At 45.1% G+C, this 18,059-nt stretch overlaps 1 protein-coding gene across 8 annotated transcripts in view; it reads left to right on the forward strand.

The window, feature by feature from the left end:
* TRRAP (transformation/transcription domain associated protein) overlaps positions 1 to 18,059 on the forward strand; it is a 117,281-nt gene that overhangs the window by 83,571 nt on the left and 15,651 nt on the right. For 5 of the 8 annotated variants that reach the window (XM_046667796.1, XM_046667800.1, XM_046667802.1 and 2 more), the window contains 11 exons: positions 168 to 455; positions 619 to 756; positions 1,419 to 1,531; positions 1,993 to 2,128; positions 5,765 to 5,956; positions 7,641 to 7,869; positions 8,463 to 8,728; positions 9,307 to 9,407; positions 12,860 to 13,061; positions 14,573 to 14,737; positions 16,794 to 16,884. In XM_046667796.1, coding sequence (XP_046523752.1) covers positions 168 to 455; positions 619 to 756; positions 1,419 to 1,531; positions 1,993 to 2,128; positions 5,765 to 5,956; positions 7,641 to 7,869; positions 8,463 to 8,728; positions 9,307 to 9,407; positions 12,860 to 13,061; positions 14,573 to 14,737; positions 16,794 to 16,884 — 1,921 coding nt within the window. The remainder of the gene's footprint in view (positions 1 to 167; positions 456 to 618; positions 757 to 1,418; positions 1,532 to 1,992; positions 2,129 to 5,764; positions 5,957 to 7,640; positions 7,870 to 8,462; positions 8,729 to 9,306; positions 9,408 to 12,859; positions 13,062 to 14,572; positions 14,738 to 16,793; positions 16,885 to 18,059) is intronic. The other 3 variants (XM_046667799.1, XM_046667803.1, XM_046667804.1) reach the window with 1 other exon arrangement.

The raw sequence follows: 18,059 nt of genomic DNA on the forward strand, positions 1-18,059 counted from the left end.
CTTCTGGGAAGTATTTATGAAAGAAAATAATCTTGAGTTTCAGACGATGAGGAAACTACTGACTTATCTAAGAGCGAATTATCCAAAATACTCCCAGATGCCGTGTGGGCGAGGCAAGCTGTGCTGGCTTGTGAACGAAGACCTGAATTTGCTCTCTTTGGTTGCAGGCTCTGGCTGGTGAGATCAGCCCGTTCCTGTGCAGTGGCAGCCACCAGGTGCAGCGGGACTGCCAGCCCAGCGCACTCAACTGCTTCGTGGAGGCCATGTCCCAGTGCGTCCCTCCGATTCCCATCAGACCCTGTGTTCTGAAATACTTGGGGAAAACACACAACCTCTGGTTCCGCTCCACCTTAATGCTGGAGCACCAGGCTTTTGAGAAAGGTCTGAGTCTGCAGATCAAGCCGAAGCAAACGACAGAATTTTACGAGCAGGAGAGCATAACGCCACCCCAGCAGGTGAGCCGCACCTCATTTCGTTCCTTATGTCGTCTTTGCCAGTGTCCTCCCGGTTTCAGTAAACCTCTCGCAAGTGATTTTACGTTACAACACAGTGAAGTTGCTCTAGTGAAAAAAAAAGGTTTTGTCCTGAGCACTCAGAAGTCATGATCTGTGTTTTCAGGAGATCCTGGATTCCCTTGCTGAGCTTTACTCTCTGTTACAAGAGGAAGACATGTGGGCCGGTTTGTGGCAGAAGCGTTGCAAGTACTCGGAGACGGCGACCGCTATTGCTTACGAGCAGCATGGATTCTTCGAGCAGGTAGCTGCTGCGGAATGACTGGCTGATGAAAGGCCGTTTCTAGTGTTTCTTCACTGTAATGTCCTCAAGTCAGAATTCACATTTAAATAAGAAGTGTACTGTTGTATTTGAAGCATTTATCCTACATGTGAAGGCCCCTTGATTGGTGTCTCAATTTAAGAGAAATGTACATATATGACACGAACATTTTTAAAGCCCAGTCCTAAATCCTCTCCTGTTAGTTGCTAATATGGATGCTTTTTATCTGCAGTCATTGGTCCTGTTGGAAATGGCAGGTAGATGGCGTTTAGTGTTTAAATTTTAATCCTCGGACTTGTCCTTTCAATGTAGTGTGGGCCACTGTCACAGGATGAGCTTCTCAGCCCTGTGTAGGACACTGAGCCACAGAAACCCCAGAAGCATAGGCACAGACTGTGGCCCTGCTCTTGGAGGCAGGTCTGGGCAGTCTCTCCTTCCGTTCTGTCTGGGGAATTACACACCCTGGGCTCTCCTCCCGCTCTCTTCTCTTGTCTGTGAATAGAGAATTTCGAGTGTTCAGTGATACAGAGAAGAGTATGAGGCACTCCCAGGTCTGTGATCCAACTGGCCCTAAATAATTCAGCGATGGCCGTGGTAAAGTTCCTAGTTAAACAGTGGCTTAAAAGCATTATTAACTTTTTTAGGCACAAGAATCCTATGAAAAGGCCATGGATAAAGCCAAAAAGGAGCACGAGCGGAGTAACGCATCCCCCGCTATTTTCCCAGAGTACCAGCTTTGGGAGGACCACTGGATCCGGTGAGCTGCGCGGCGGTTGGTGTCTTTAAGAATCAGTTACGGGAACCAGTGCAAGCTCTGAAGTTTTCTCATAACGAGCGTTTTGAAAGGGGACTTTGCTACTTTCTTTATGGCCCCATAGAGAAAAGAACAGACAAAAATCTAAGAAGAACTTAAAAGTCTCAAGTAATTAGAAGTGTCTGCTAGGGAAACAGCAAATGATCCTGCCTCTCCGTGGCTCTGTGCTCTGCGCTCTTTGCCGGAGGGAGGGCATTCCTGGTGCTCCAGGGAGCAGTTTCTTCCAGAGGGCAGGTGGAAGATGGAGCCAGACTCAGCCCCCCACAGAAGCCCTCCCTTCTCTCTGTGTGGGGAAAAGTTTTTTCCCTCTGTAAGGTGGAAATAAACACCGCGAAGGCCTGTGCCTGGCCCTCTCTGAATCTGTTGGTAACTGAACCTTTGCTCTTGGCTCCCTCTTCTCCCAGGTGCTCTAAGGAGTTGAACCAGTGGGAAGCCTTGACGGAATACGGCCAGTCCAAGGGTCACATAAACCCGTACCTGGTCCTGGAGTGCGCTTGGCGGGTGTCCAACTGGACCGCCATGAAGGAGGCGCTGGTGCAGGTGAGATGTCCCTCCGCCTCCTGCCCGCTCCGCCACTCTCGGGTTACAGTCCCCACAGCTGCGCGCTTCCTTTTGCCAAAGCCCTGACTCTCTGGAGACGTCGCTACTCTTAGGACAAGCTGGGCATTCTGGCAGATGAAAGATAGCTCTTGGGAAGCAAGAGTTATTTTTGGTTATCTCTAACACTTTTCCTAAATTTGAGATCAATTATAAATTGTTGTTAGTTCATCAATCAATTACAATAATAAGTATCAGATGTGGAGACCTTGGAGTCTATGAGAAAACAGACTAATAGTTCCTGGAGAGATTTGAAGAACAGGCGGTTTTATTGGTGGACTCGGTTTGCAGAAGTGCTGCTGGGAGAGAGTACGGCAAGCGTGAGTCATAGGAGCCCAGGGCCTGGCAGGTTCGTTGCTGTCGGTAAAAGTTTGTTGAATGAAACTGTGTCATCTTCAGGGGGTGTTATGTCTCACGGAAGTGATGACTGTGCAGTGTCAGTGTAGTTGAGTCATCTCCTTGGTTGAGCACCGCGTTTTAAAAAAATTAAACTCCGTCCAGAGGCATTTAGGACACGATGGGAGAGTGGGCGCAGAAGTACAATTCCCTTTCCCCAGTGGGAGGCTTCCGGCAGGAGCATCAAAAGCTGCTGGACGGGGCAGCTCTGTGTCATCTGAACCCCGTGACACATTGTTCTGACTGCCCTAGACGGCCTTCGCATGTGGCTGTTCGTGTTGCTCTGGATTTTTCCTGCGTCAGTGCCCTGCCATCATATCCCCACCCCGGCCCCTTCCTTGCTGCTGCTCCTCAGTTTTGACATTTCCGTGTGATGTTCACGTTATGGGGTTTAGAGGGAAGAAGGCCGTTATCTTGGTCGCACTCGTAAGGGTTTATTTACATTCACACCAATGATTCCCTCTCTTCTCAGTGTGGAGTCTGCAAAAGCACATGGGGATTGTGGGGCCACTTTCTTTGAAATGGTGAACCTAAAATTTTAACCTGCATTGTGGCTGCAGTGTTTATTTCATTACTAATGTCGATTTTTAACAAAATTCGGAAGCTTGAAAGCCTGAAATAGTCACAAGCTGTTAACCACAGAGGGTGGAGATGGAGCCCAGGCTTGACTTTCTGGTTGGGATTTGGGAAATTCCGCATCTGATGCAGGAGTTCCTGTCACTCCAAGAAATCACTAATCACTTATGTCGGTAAATATATATATGTATATATATAGCTGATAGAACGCATTTACGGTTGATTATTCTTTCTTTAATCATGCTGTCCATAGGTCTGACAAATGAATCTGCTCTTTCATAAACTCTTGATTATTTTCTAAAAATCGTAAGGTACTTACTGTTAGGAAAAAGCTCTAAGTATATGTATAAACATTCTGAGCAATGCAGTAGATTAATTTCAAATGGTCTTGATAGTACTAAATTATTTACTCATTGGCTAGTATTTAAAGGGAAGAAACTCAACAAGTTACTTTGGTTTTTGTTCCTGTGTGTTGCGACTGTAGGGCTGCTGCAGGAGTACCTTTCTTGCTTTGGTTTAATACATGGGGTAACTTTTTTTCAGTAGAGGAAAAAAGTAGAAGAGAGGCCTTTCTTCTTCGTGTTACGGAGGATGGGTGTTGCGATGGACAGAAGCCAATCTTGAACAGCATTTAAGTCCAGAAAATGTGAGATTGGTGTAACTGTAGAGGACGGTGTTGGAAGCAGATGTGCTCACAAGTTTGCCTTCTTGAAGTTTCTTTTTTTTTGAGTTCAGAATTTTTTTTTATTGAGTTAATGATAGGTTACAATCTTGTGAAATTTCAGTTGTACATTAATGTTTGTCAGTCGTGTTGTAGGTGCACCACTTCACCCTTTGTGCCCACCCCCCACCCCACCTTTCCCCTGGTATCCACTAAACTGTTCTTAGTCCACATTTTTAAATTCCTCATGTGAGTGGAGTCATACACAGATTATCCTTCTCTAGCTGGCTTATTTCACTTAACATAATTCCTCAAGGTCCATCCATGTTATTGCAAATGGAATGATTTTGTTCTGTTTTGCAGCCGAGTAGTATTCCATTGTATATATGTACCACATCTTCTTTATCCATTCGTCTGTTGATGGGCACTTAGGTTGCTTCCACGTCTTGGCTATTGTAAACAGTGCTGCAATAAACATTGGGGTGCACAGGACTTTTGGGATTGCTGACTTCAAGCTCTTTGGATAAATACCCAGTAGTGGGATGGCTGGATCGTATGGTAGTTCTATTTTTAATTTTTTGAGGAATCTCCATACTGTTTTCCATAGTGGCTGTACCAGTTTGCATTCCCACCAGCAGTGTATGAGGGTTCCTTTTTCTCCACAACCTCTCCAGCATTTGTTACTATTAGTTTTAGATATTTGTGTCATTCTAATGGGTGTAAGGTGATATCTTAATGTAGTTTTGATTTGCATTTCCCTGATGATCAGCGATGATGAGCATCTTTCCATGTGCCTATTCTTCCTGAATTTTCTTTATCACTGGTTATTGAGATCTAAGAGGGGCCGTGAATGTGAATGTGCTTGGAAAAAGTAGGACGTAAAAGAACAAGCTGAAAGGTTATATAAATGCAAGATGACGTTATTATTACCGTTACTATTCTTACGTCATTTGGACAGATAGTGTTACAGCATGAAAATTTGTACAATTTTTATTAGCTTCCCAGACGTGCTTCAGAATGAGTGTTTTATTGATCTTGTTACGGCAGGTTCTATCAAGTTCTATCAAAAGGATATCAACAAAGATATCCTCTCCCATCTTATACACAAAGAGCTTATTTTTTAAAAGACTTTAATTTTTTATCATTTACTTTTTTAAATGCTGTGTAAGAGATTGGTAAAATGTAGTGAGTTCTGGTGCTTTCTTTGGAAGGTGATGGGCAAACGCAGGTGCTTTCAGGGGCAGACATGGAGCCTGCGCCTGGTGCTCAGCCGCGTGTGCGGGAGCAGGGGTCAGAGGCCAGGCACAGGAAATGCGACGGCTCCAGCCTCAGCCTACTTCATAGTAGAACTGATGTTCGAGAAATAAGAAATCTGGGGGAAATTTTAAGGTAGATGAAAAAGTGCGGCTTTTAAAGAACAGTGAAATTTATGACTGTTCGCTCCTGATATCACCCTGAGTCTCTGTCTTCTGCTTTCTTGTATAATGTGTGCCAAGTTAGATTAATTTCCCAGGATAATGGTGTGAATTGGAAACAATTCAGAATTACACCAGCATTTATCAGAGGGGAGGTGAACGTGTATTTAAGACGTGGAAAATAGGCTGGCGACATTGTGGCCCAGTAGTGACTGTTAATCTGGTTGTCCTAATGGTGTTGATCAGTGTCCTCTTTTTCTGGAACTACTGATGCCCTTAAAGCGAGGAGCCTGTGGCATGCCTTCGTAGCTAGAGAGATGGGCCTCTCACTGGTATTCGGGAAAGGAGAGTATCCGGAAAAAGCGGTCTAAATGTGGGACTTCTCTAAAGAAAATCAACATCTATTTATGGCTTAAGTTCTGTTTATTGCTTTTCATAAGTGGCTGCAAAAAAGTTGGCTTTCCTTTTTCACCCTTTATACTGAGAGGAAGAATGCCCATCGCTTCCTGTGTAATGCTCTCTCACCCCCAGGTGGAAGTGAGCTGTCCCAAGGAGATGGCCTGGAAAGTCAACATGTACCGCGGCTACCTGGCCATCTGCCACCCCGAGGAGCAGCAGCTGAGCTTCATCGAGCGCCTGGTGGAGATGGCCAGCAGCTTGGCCATCCGCGAGTGGCGGCGTTTGCCCCACGTCGTGTCCCACGTGCACACACCTCTTCTCCAGGTGGGTACAGTGCTGTCTCGGGTCCTTCACAGCAGAGCACGTCCCGTCCAGGCTTGGGTTCGTAAACTGAGCTGGACGGCAGAGAGGACACTCCTTCCACTTGTCTTGTCCTTTGCTGCGTAAACTCTTCCTCAGTGAAAGGAAGGCCAGAGTCAAAATGTAGAGGAATCAAGTGTTGCTCCCCATTTTTGGAGCTTCCAAGGGGTTTAAGTGACAGAAGCCATCCTCAGGAGTGATTTTGATGATTTTCATTTTTGCTTCAGGAATTTTCCTTAATGCCCACTGTACCACTGTCAGTGTGGTGTTCACTGTTCAGTCTGACGAGGTCTTGCATCCTCTGCGGCCCTTAAGACTGCGGGTTAAGTGGCCTGTGCCTTGGCTTCCTGCTCTGTGTGTTGTCTTCGCTGTTTCTGACAATATGTTCCAGCCCCGCGAGCTGCCATTCCATCGCTCGTCTCTAAAGCAGTCTCTCCCCACAGCCCCTTGGCCTGCTGCTCCTCTCACAGGATACATTTCTTCTAGCCCCGTGCATTTGCACACGCGTACACACACGTGCACACATACCCCTGGGGACTGTGTCAGCAGGTGAGCGGTGACCAGTATCTGGAGGAGGGAGAATGGAGAGTGGCTGCCGGTGGCCCAGGGCTTCCTTTGGGAAGGACGGAAAGCATCTGTAGTTAGACAGTGGTGAAGGTCGTACAACTCTGGGAACACGCTAACATCTCCAAACAAACATCCCGTCGTTCTGTTTTCAGTAAGCCTTTGGTTGTGGAGGGGATTAGATAAAGTTTTCAAAAATCTGAATATAATGAGCTAAATTTGAAATATAGGTGGAAAGCATAAATTCTCCTAGGCAATTTTTAAAATTAAGACCAAACACCAGGATACTGAGGACTGAACAAGGCGCCTCGTTGAGGAGATTCACACAGTTTTAAAATGTGAACTCTGACTCAAAGGAGCATCTAACTGGAGGGAGAAAGCATATAAGAAGCAAAGTTGAAAATAAGAGGGAGAGTGTCACTCAGTGCCGTACTAGTAGGAAAGGAAATAAACGCGAGCATTCAGAGGAGGGGGATCCCTCTGGGAGGGGAGGTGGGGCTCGGTGGGGAAAGTTGGCTCAGGCTCAGAGTTGTGGCCAGGGCCCCCGCCCAGGAGACAGATGGCACTGCGAGCTTGGGGCCAGCAGCACAGCCGGGATTGAAAGTGTAGTGGGCTAGACAGACTCCTAAGGGATGTGGACGAAGCAGTATCAGCCCAAGGAGATCACCAGAACCGTGTTTTAAGACGTTTACTATGGCTGGGGCTTTAAATGTTGATGGCAGGAAAGCCTGAGGGAAGGGGGCGAGGCTGTCCTGTCCTAGACGTTGTACACGAAGAGCCACACTTGGTTGGTGGCAAAGGGAGTGGACAAGAGAGAGAGTTTGGAGACTGCCCTTCAGCAAGCTTGTTCTCCCAGCTCCTGTCTCACAGTAGCCGTAGAGCTGAGGTTTTAAGCTTGAGAGTAGCGTTTGAGGTGAGGAAGAAATTGAACCTGGAATCTAGAGGCTCTTTGAGTGCTTCCTTTGGTGATTGAACTGGGAGGTCTTTATAAAGGCCAGGCTCCTGCTTGACCTGTGGCTTATTTTCCTCATTTGATCTGTAATAAAATGTTGACAGTGGACTCTCTTACGCTGGTCCCGTTTAGGCAGCCCAGCAAATCATCGAACTTCAGGAAGCTGCGCAAATAAACGCAGGCTTACAGCCGACCAACCTGGGGAGGAACAACAGCCTGCACGACATGAAGACGGTGGTGAAGACCTGGAGGAACAGGCTGCCCATCGTGTCTGACGACTTGTCCCACTGGAGCAGCGTCTTCATGTGGAGGCAGCATCATTACCAGGGTAAACCTACCTGGTCCGGCATGCATTCATCATGTAATTTTCCAGACACCCTGCTGTTCTGGTTTCATGTCTTGGTTTTGTTTTTTCTTTTACCAGATTTTCTATTTTTTGGTGGGTATGGTCAGTGGTTGGTATGGCGAGGGTAAAGATGCAGGTGGTGAAAGATGGGAAGATTTTTCCCCGTACCTGTTAGATTTTTCTAGCTAGAACAGAAGTGCTGCTAGACACTGCCCGTTGCATCGGGCGCAGACCAGTGGGATAGGAGCTGTCGGTTGTGGCCCTCTTGGTTTGGAAGTCCCCCCGAGGAAGAGCTGCTCTCAGGTGTCTGTGTGTAGCCTTCTCCAGTGTTCCTGGTCCCCTCTGCTCAGCCCCTAACCCTGCCAGGCATCTTTGTTTACAGCAGCCTTCATGATTTAGTTAGCCAAGATGGTAATGCTTATCTCAGTAGTTAGTGCTGTTTACATCTGACTTGGTACAAAATACGAGGAAAAGCGATGAGGGTTTATCACAGAGCTTCCCATTTCCATAAGCCATGTGTGTGTGTTTTTCATTTTTTATTTAAGCCTTATTGTGGAACATTTTGAGATGTTTGACGTGGACTGATAACTCATTTCTTTGCTCTCTAGCTATTGTAACTGCCTATGAGAATAGTTCTCAGCATGATCCAAGTTCAAATAACGCTATGCTTGGGGTTCACGCATCAGCTTCAGCAATCATCCAATATGGGAAAATTGCCCGAAAACAAGGACTGGTCAATGTAGCTCTGGATATATTAAGTCGTATTCATACTATTCCAACCGTTCCTATTGTGGATTGCTTCCAGAAGATTCGACAACAAGTCAAATGCTACCTCCAACTGGCAGGAGTCATGGGGAAAAACGAGTGTATGCAGGTAGAGTGCCAGCGGGCCCCGTGCCTACCCCCCGGCTGGGGGGGGTCCAGTAAAGACTGAGAGTGTCCACCTGGAGACTGGTTCAGATCAGAGGGAAGGAGGTGTAGAACTTTCTGTAAACACAGCCTTAGTAATGGAAAGCAGTCCTCCCAAAACAAGAAAGGGAAAGGAAACCACCTGAGTATTTGAATTACATTTGATGGTCTCTGTTCTGCCGTGTATTGGGTTAATGTATTCAAGGAAAGAAAATTAAAAACTACAAGATTATGTATGTGGGTATAAGGTAGATTTTGGTTATGGTCAGAGGAATATTCATAAAGACAATGAAACTGACTAGATATATAAAGCTTTGGAGAAAATAATACCCTTAAGGTGCCTAGAACTGAATGTGGCATTTAGCGATTCAGTTTCGGTACTGCTTGTCAGCAGATATTCGTGGCAGGCAAGTCTTGTCAATTTAAAGTACACTTGTCAGAGACCTTTAGGACTTATTGCCTAGATAAATATTTTAATGAACTGTTTGTATTATTGTTGAGAAATTTCAAGAACTTTTTTCCTACTCTTTTTTTTTTTAATAGGGCCTTGAAGTTATTGAATCTACCAATTTAAAATACTTCACTAAAGAGATGACAGCTGAATTTTATGCACTGAAAGGAATGTTCCTGGCCCAGATCAACAAGTATGTATGTTATATAAGAGGAGGTTACGGGACCCTCAGCCACTTGTTTAGTTAGTGAGAACATGAAGCCGGTGTGAAGCTCAAGCTAGAAATCGGTGTGATTTAGTGATGGTTGTCAGGTGCGATATTTCAGGTATTACACGTCTGTGGAGATAGTCACTTGCAGTAGATTGATAAGGCAGTTTGATATGTATCACTTAAAGCTTCTTAAAAACGAGTTGCTGGAGCACAGAACTGGATTCCTTTCCCCGTTTTCTCAGCACGACCTTTGGGAACAGAGTTGATTCCTTTTATGGAGATGATTTTGTTTTAGAGCCAGGGGGTCAGTCAACCGTGGCCTGCAGGCCAAGTCTGACCAGCGTCCGGTTTTTCTAAGTGATATCGGAACACACCCACACCCACTGGCGTTGTCTGTGGCTGCTCTCACACTACGCCACAGAGTGGAGGACATGTGACAGAAATTGTGTGGCCTGCAAAGCCTAAACCATTCACTGTCTGGCCCATTACAGAAAAAGGTTGCTGAATCCTGTTTTAGAGAAATGAAAGTCAGGTAAATTTTGTAAAAAGTATACAAATGAGATATACTCACAGGATACTGCCTGCTGCCCTATATAGAGCTTTAAAGCCCGCTTTCCACATTTTCGGTGTATAGGAGTTGCATTTTTAGCTGATTTTTAAATGAGGGAGTGATTTTGTCAAGATGAAAGGGTTTTATCCTTTTTTTCTTAATGTTTTAAATTCATCTGCCATAAACACACCGTTTGGAAGTGTACAATTTCAGTGGATTTTAGTATATTCACAGTGTTGTACCACCATCGCCACTTGCTAATTCTCAAACATTTCCGTCTTTTCCAAAGAAACCACGTTCCTGTTAGCAGTCACTCCTTATTCTCCCTTTCCTTTGTCCCCTGACAACCACTAATCTACTTCCTGTCTCTATCATTTGCCTATTCTGAACATTTCACATAATTAGAATCGTACACAGTGTGGCCTTTTGTGGTTTGCTTCTTTTCCTTAGCATCATGTTTTCAAGGTTCCCCCACGTTGTAGCATCTATCAGTACTTTATTCCTTTTCATGGCTGAATAATATTCCATTGTATATCCATACATTCGGGTTGTTTCCACTTTTTGGCTACCGTGAGCAACGCTTCCATGAACATCGATGTACAAGGTGTTGTGTGGGCATGTTTTCAGTTTTCTTGGATATGTATGTAGGAATGGAATTGCTGGGTCATGTGGTGCTTCGTTTATCTTTTTGAGAAACTGCCAAACAGTTTTCCACAACGGCTGTACCATTTTACATTCCCACCAGCAGTGTTTGTGGTTTCTAATTTCTCCATATCCTAGCCACCACTTGTTGTTGTCCATTTTTCTGATTATTGCCATGCTAGTGAGTATGAAGTAGTATCTCACTGTGATTTTCATTTGCATTTTCTTGGTGACTAATCATGTTTAGCATCTTTTATGTGCTTATTGGCCATTTGTATATCTTCTTTATAGAAATGTCTATTTGGTTCCTTTTGTGCGTTTTTTAATTGAGTTATTTGACTTTTTATTGTTGAGTTGTAATTCTTATGTCTGGATATAAGTCTCTTTCAGGTACATGATTTGCAGATATTTTCTCACATTCTATAGGCTGTCTTTTCACTTTCTTGCTAGTGTCCTTAATGCACAAAGTTGGTCATTTTGATGAAGTTTAATTAGTCCGTTTTTTCTTTTGTTGCTTGTGCTTTTGGTGTCATGTCTAAGACACCACTGCCTAAGCCAAGGTCATGAACATTTACTCCTGTGATTTCTGGTAAGAGTTTATAGGTTTAGCTCTTCCATTTAGGTCTTTAATCCATTTTGAGTTAATTTTTATATATGACGTGAGGGTAGTGGTCCATATTAATTTTTATGCATGTGTATATCCTCTTGTCCCAGCACCGTTTGTTGCCTGTGGAATGGCTTTGGCATCCTTGCTGACAATTCATTGACTGGAAATGTATAGGTTTTTTTCTGGACACAGTTCTGTTCCATTGATGTGTATGTCCATTCTTAACGCCGGTACCACACTGTGTTGGTTACTGTTGCTTTGTAGTAAGTTTTGAAATTGTGAAGTGTTCTTCAACTTTGTTCTTTTTCAAGATTGTTTGGGTATATGAGGTCCCTTAACCCCTTACCTTATTTCCACATGAATTTTAGGTTATCCACTTTGGCAACGAAGGCAGCTGGAATTATGATAGGGATTGCACTGAATCTGTAGGTTAATTTGGGGAGTAGTTCCATCATAACAATATTGAGTCTCCCAATCCGTGAACACAGGATAGGTTTATTCAGGTCATCTTTAATTTTATTTAACAATGTCTTATAGTTTTCATTGTACAAATCTTGCATTTCTTATGTTAAATTTATTCCTGAGTATTTTATTCTTTTTGATGTTATTATAAAATGTTTTCTTATTTTCAGATTGTCCATTCCAAGGTATAGAAATACAACTGATTTGTATACTGATCTTATGTTTTTCAACTTTGCTGAATTTACTTGCTGTGATAGTTTTATTGCGAATTCTTTAGGGTTTTCTGTACATAAGATCGTGCCATCTGCACACAGAGGTAGTCTTTCATCTTCCTTTTCATTCTGGTGTTTTTTTTTTTTCTTCCCTAGTTGGTCTGGCTAGAACACCCAGTACTGAGTTAAACAAGTGGTAGAAGTGGGCATCTTCAGAAAACTGTTTTTCCGTCTTTCACAGTATCATGTTAGCTGTGGGCTTTTCATATGTGACCTTTGTTATGTTGAGGTAGTTTCTTCTGTTCCTAGTTTGTTGGGTGTTTTTATCATGACACGGTGTTGGGTTTCGTCAAATGCTTTTTCTACATCAACTCAACTGATCGTATTTTTCTCCTTCATTCTGTTAATGTGGTGTGTTGTATTGATTGATTTTTGTGTGTTGAACCACCACCTTGCGTTGCTGGATAAATCCCACTTGGTCACGGTGAACAATCCTTAAATACTGCCGCTGGATTGGTTTGCTGGCATTTTTTTTGAGGGTGTTTGCGCCTGTGTTCATAAGGCATATGAGTCTAATACATTGTTGGTATGATAGTAACATTGGGCAGCCACTCTGGAAAATAGTTTGGCACTTCCTCAAAAGATTAAACATAGGATTATATGACTCAGCAATTCCACTCCTAGGTATACACCCAAAAGAATGAAAAATGGATGCTCAAGCAGGTACTTGGTCACAAATGTTCATAGCAGCACTGTTCACAATAGCCAAACGTCAGAACAACTTCGTGGTTGGGGTTTTCTTTCAGGGTGATGAAGATGTTTTGGAACTAGATAGAGGTGGTGGTTGCACAGCATTTTGAATGTCCCAAATGCCTGTGAATTACTCACTTTAAAATGACTGATATTATGTTATGTGAAGTTTGCCTTAAAAAAAGGTATGTTTTGATTTGTGCCCTCTTAGGTCTGAGGAAGCAAACAAAGCCTTTTCTGCAGCTGTGCAGATGCACGACGTGCTGGTGAAGGCGTGGGCCATGTGGGGCGACTACCTGGAGAACATCTTCGTGAAGGAGCGGCAGCTGCACCTCGGAGTGTCTGCCATCACCTGTTACCTGCACGCGTGCCGGCACCAGAACGAGAGCAAATCCAGGAAGTACTTAGCCAAGGTGAGACCAGAGAATTAGCTTTGACCAAAGACCACCTGGCAGCCTTCAAGTCTGGGTGAATATTCAGCTGTTTACTAGTCCGTGCTGGTGTGAGGCGCTGTTTCATGCCTTAACTCGCAAATTCCCATCACTCTTCAAAGTCTCTTGCATTGTTCCATTTTAAAGCTGAGAACAGGGGAGTGGCCCTGTGGCCAGTGGTTAAGTTGGCACACCCTCCTTTGGCGGCCTGGGCTTTCACTGGTTCAGATCATGGGCACGGACGTGGCGCTGCTCATCAGGCCATGCTGAAGTGGCGTCCCACATAGCGCACAACCAGAGGCACTCACAACTAGAATATACAACTATGTACTGAGGGGCTTTGGGGAGGAGAAGAAAAAAAAAAAATGGAAGATTGGCAACAGTTGTTAGCTCAGGTGCCAATCCTTAAAGCTGAGAACACTGACTCCTGGACATGTTTGGAGGCCCAGGCAAAACTGAGCCTGGGTCTTAGGACTCCAGTCCAGTGTTCTCCGTGGGATCTCACACTGCACAGAGATGCCTGCAGCCAGATGAGGGGTCTGCAAGGACGACTGACCTGCCAGACACCCAGTGGGGTCGCATCTTCACCTGCAGGGACGGCACACACACAGCCACAGAGCCGCTCACCTCTAGTCCCCGGTGACATTGACTCACATGGTTTCTGCAGACCCTTCAGAGTGAAGTCTCAGTCCTGGAGGTCTCGTCCCACGTTGCCTGGGTCTAACACCAGGGACAGGGTCAGCAGTTGACATGTGCCCCATGGGTGAGCGCTCGTGATGGAGATTCCTTCCTCAGTATCGCTCCCTCTCGTCCCTCCCATAAAACACATACATAGGACCCAGAACGAATTCTTGCAGAAAATTTAAGATGGTGGTTCTGCTTTTCTGTTTTGTGCGTTAAAGGTTTGGATTTTTTAGAATTTCTTGATTTGATGTCAGAATTTGGGATGAACATCAGCTCCTAGTAGTTAAAGCCTGCTAGAGCAACACAAACCGGTTACAGTAACAGAGCTCCCTGAGTGCCTGACTCGGAATGTGCTTGCTTCTAAGTGTAGTTGTTCCAGACGTCCGTGGACACCAGGCTGCCAGCATGTGGCCTCCCTGATCCTAGGGGTGGTCATCTGAGACTGGGAGCAAAAGTCCCCTTTGTTTCTGTGAGATCACACGTGTAATGAGCAGGTTGGCCAGCCCTTCCCATCCCCCTGTTGGCTCCTTGGGGTCGTGCCCCGTGCCCCGTGCTGGCCAACAGGTGGGATCAGTTAGTAATTGGCATTAAAGCTAAATCTAGATAAAAAACTATAGTCAAATTTTAGGTTTTACTTACCTGTAACATTTCTATTTTAAGTTTAGCAATATTGCTGGTCCCCTTTTGTAGATATGTTCCTGCATTTCCAGTAAAGCTACTCTATGTGGTATTTTAATGTTGGGGAAAAGTCACTTGCTTAAGGGCCTCAGACGTTTCATTCAACTCAAGAATTTTTCCTTCTGTCTTAGGTGCTGTGGCTTTTGAGTTTTGATGATGACAAAAATACTTTGGCAGACGCTGTTGACAAGTACTGCATCGGCGTGCCACCCATCCAGTGGCTGGCCTGGATCCCGCAGCTGCTCACCTGCTTGGTCGGCTCCGAGGGAAAGCTGCTTTTGAACCTCATTAGCCAGGTGGGGATAACAAGATGTCTTTGTTCACAAAAAATATTGTCTTCGTTTCACATCCTTTTTTTTTTTTCAGAAAGAAAATGCGCATACTCAAAGTATTGCAAATAAGTCAAAGAGATGCGGATGTGTACACATTTACATATCACTTGATATAAAGCACAATTAAAAGGGATTGACTAGGGGCTGGCCTGGTGGCGCAGTGGTTAAGCTCGCATGTTCCACTTCAGTGGCCCGGGGTTCACCAGTTCAGATCCCAGGTGCAGACATGGCACCTCTTGGTAAGGCATGCTGTGGTAGGCGTCCCACGTATAAAGTAGAGGAAGATGGGCACGGATGTTAGCTCAGGGCCAGTCTCCCTCAGAAAAAAGAGGAGGATTGGCAGCACATGTTAGCTCAGGGCTAATCTTCCTCAAAAAAGAAAAAGGTGATTGAAGAATATATTGAGGTTGAAATGAAATAATCTGATACAGCATTACAGTATTAAAATGGTAATTTCTTTGCTTGAGCATGTTGCCACATACAATTCAAGTAAAATAAACATTCTCTTGGAGCTGGCCCCGTGGCCGAGTGGTTAAGTTCGCGCGCTCCGCTGCAGGCGGCCCATTGTTTCATTGGTTCGAATCCTGGGCGTGGACATGGCACTGCTCATCAAGCCACGCTGGGGCGGTGTCCCACATGCCACAACTAGAAGGACCCGCAACCAAGAATATACAGCTATGTACTGGGGGGGCTTTGGGGAGAAAAAGGAAAAAAATAAAATCTTTAAAAAAATAAAATAAAATAAACATTCTCTTAAGATGTGAGATCACTAGTGAGAACTCTGAGAGTTCCTGATGGTGAGATGCATGTCTGATTACGCTCTTTAGCTGATTTCCTGTCGTATGCCAGCAGCTCTTCGGAGCTTCCCTTAAGACTGACGTTTCCCATCGTTGTGGTGGTCCTTGCCCCTCGTACGCTTGCTCGGCTGCAGCTGTTAGAGGCTGAAAGTCGTGCGGGGCGGGGGTAGGGGTGGGAATCCGACTGACCAGGGTCCTGTGAAAAGGCTCTCGTGACCATTATTTGAGAATGGTTCCAGATTGTCCCTCTCCTCTGAGCAGACTGAGGGGTGGAAGAAGGACCCAGACAGCAGAAACTTGGATACAGTTCAGTCTGGGACACGCTATCTTTGTGCTGCTTTTTATAAAATGACAGTGTCAGAGAACTTTTCCTGAACCAGCAGCATCGTAACCAAGTGCTTAGGAACACACGCTCATCCTTCTGTCCCTCTGGTGCACTTTGCTTTTCGCGTGGGATGGGTCATCCGCGTTATACCCAGAACTGGTTTTATTTTTCCCTTGAGAGTCTGTAGCTATGTTCCTGGTTCGGCATTTTGCTTAGAGTTTATCTTTGGGGATGTAGATTTGGTTTGTTGGGTATTGTCATTCACTGAATATTTCTTAATGTACATTAGCCAGCCACCCTGTGGCCGAGCTAGATATTTCTGGTAGATAGTTCTACCCAGCCCTTTTGAAGGAACCATGTAACCCCAGTTTTACCAAACTTACCTTAATTAGAAATCTTACCTTAAACAGAAAATTTTCAGTCTCCTCCTACCCGTAGTCATGCAAAGTACTGTTACTCACTATTGAGCTAAACTGTCAGTTGATTAGAGACTCACTTCACGATTCCCGGTGAATTGTGCCTCCTGGAAAGACTGACGGGTGTCACTGTGTGTTTTCCTGTCGTTTGCCTGAGTGAGACCCAGGGGCGGATGCATTTTGTCTTCCTCAGATTTACTGCATCAAATGAAAGTCGTTTGTCTGTCATCAGCAGTCCCTGGGCAGAACCGAGGAAATGCACCATATTGATCCTTCTTGTATATTTTAAAGCTAAACTAGGTGTTTTACCTGTGGTTTAATCCGACCCCATGAATTAGATCAGTGGTGCGGTATTTACTTCCTTGGTTCAACTGCAGGCCAGCCACCCGTTAATGATTGACGTTGACTATTTTCAAGACACGTGGCCTCATCGAGAGCGCACTGGCGAGCAGTGCTCTTCATTACCCCGTCTCTCTGAGCAGGTCGGACGAGTGTATCCCCAAGCAGTCTACTTTCCCATCCGGACCCTGTACCTGACCCTGAAAATAGAGCAGCGGGAGCGCTACAAGAGCGGTACGTCTCGGGGGGCCCGTGGCCAGGCGTGGAGGGGCGCTCTGTGGGGCGTTCCGTGTCCTGACTGCTGGGGACACACGCCTGCCCCACGGCTCACTGCCAGCCTGTGGGCTGGTCTTGTCTTTACCCAGCGAGAGGACACTGGGCTGAAAGGCAAAGCCTGATCTCTGAGTCAGGTCCACGGTTTTCCTCTGCCATGACATAATAGGGTGTTCATGTACCTGAGTGATTTGATCCATAAGTAGAAAAAAGGTGAAAGTTTCAGCTTTAGATAACTGTAAAGTTTAACTTGCCTGATTAGTTATAAATGCATCCTGGTAAGCAGTATAGATGGCAGTTACTATGTGCGTGTGATTTAGGTTATAAGGGATGTCTTCAGCTATCAGAGGAATCAGCATAGACGTCAGGCTTATCAGATGTAAAAACGTACTCAAAATGCAAGATTTTTAATCTGTATTGAATAGTCCTAGTATGTAAAGAAATAACTTATTTAATGGTTTCAGATACCCAGTAAGCATGGCACTTTATGAACAGTTAAAGCACCGTTTGCCTCACAATGGTTTTAATACCCACACGTTCATGCTGCGAGACCGGAGTCTTTGTAAGCAGGTGTCTTCGTCGACTGGACCGTGTTGGTATCACCTGCTGCTGAGCCGGGCGGGTCAGGAGGTTGCACAGCACATTTCGGCTCTGACCTCCTGGGTCTACCCGGGTAGATTTGTGTTTGGTCATTTGAAAACTGATTTTTTATTCTAAGTGAGCTGAAGCTAGGAAAATGGGCATGAGGGGCTCACAGCATATTTTTCATACAGCAAGAAACTGTATTTTTTTAAATATCATCTTACACACATGGTTTGGCTTTCCTAGATGAAAAAGTGTAGACTTGCTCATCGTCTGCTTTTACATTTTCTGAGCAAGCACACAATGCAGGGAATGTGTTGTGAAATATTTTTTCCAAACATTTTAACAATGTTCCGACCTAGAATGAAGTTAAGAAGGGCGAGTACTGTGACCCAGGTCACAGTTGGCATGCGCCGTGTTGGCTTTCTCTCGCCACACGTGTGCTTGTTGCATTTTACCAAACCATTTGAAGCCAGGGTGTAGACAGGCGCGCTCTCCGGGCCTCTCCATGCACCTCTCCTTAGGACCAGGGCATCTCCCACACCTTCTCGCAG

This window comes from Equus quagga, chromosome 7, assembly GCF_021613505.1.
Source record: "Equus quagga isolate Etosha38 chromosome 7, UCLA_HA_Equagga_1.0, whole genome shotgun sequence".
Taxonomy (NCBI): Eukaryota; Metazoa; Chordata; class Mammalia; order Perissodactyla; family Equidae; genus Equus; species Equus quagga.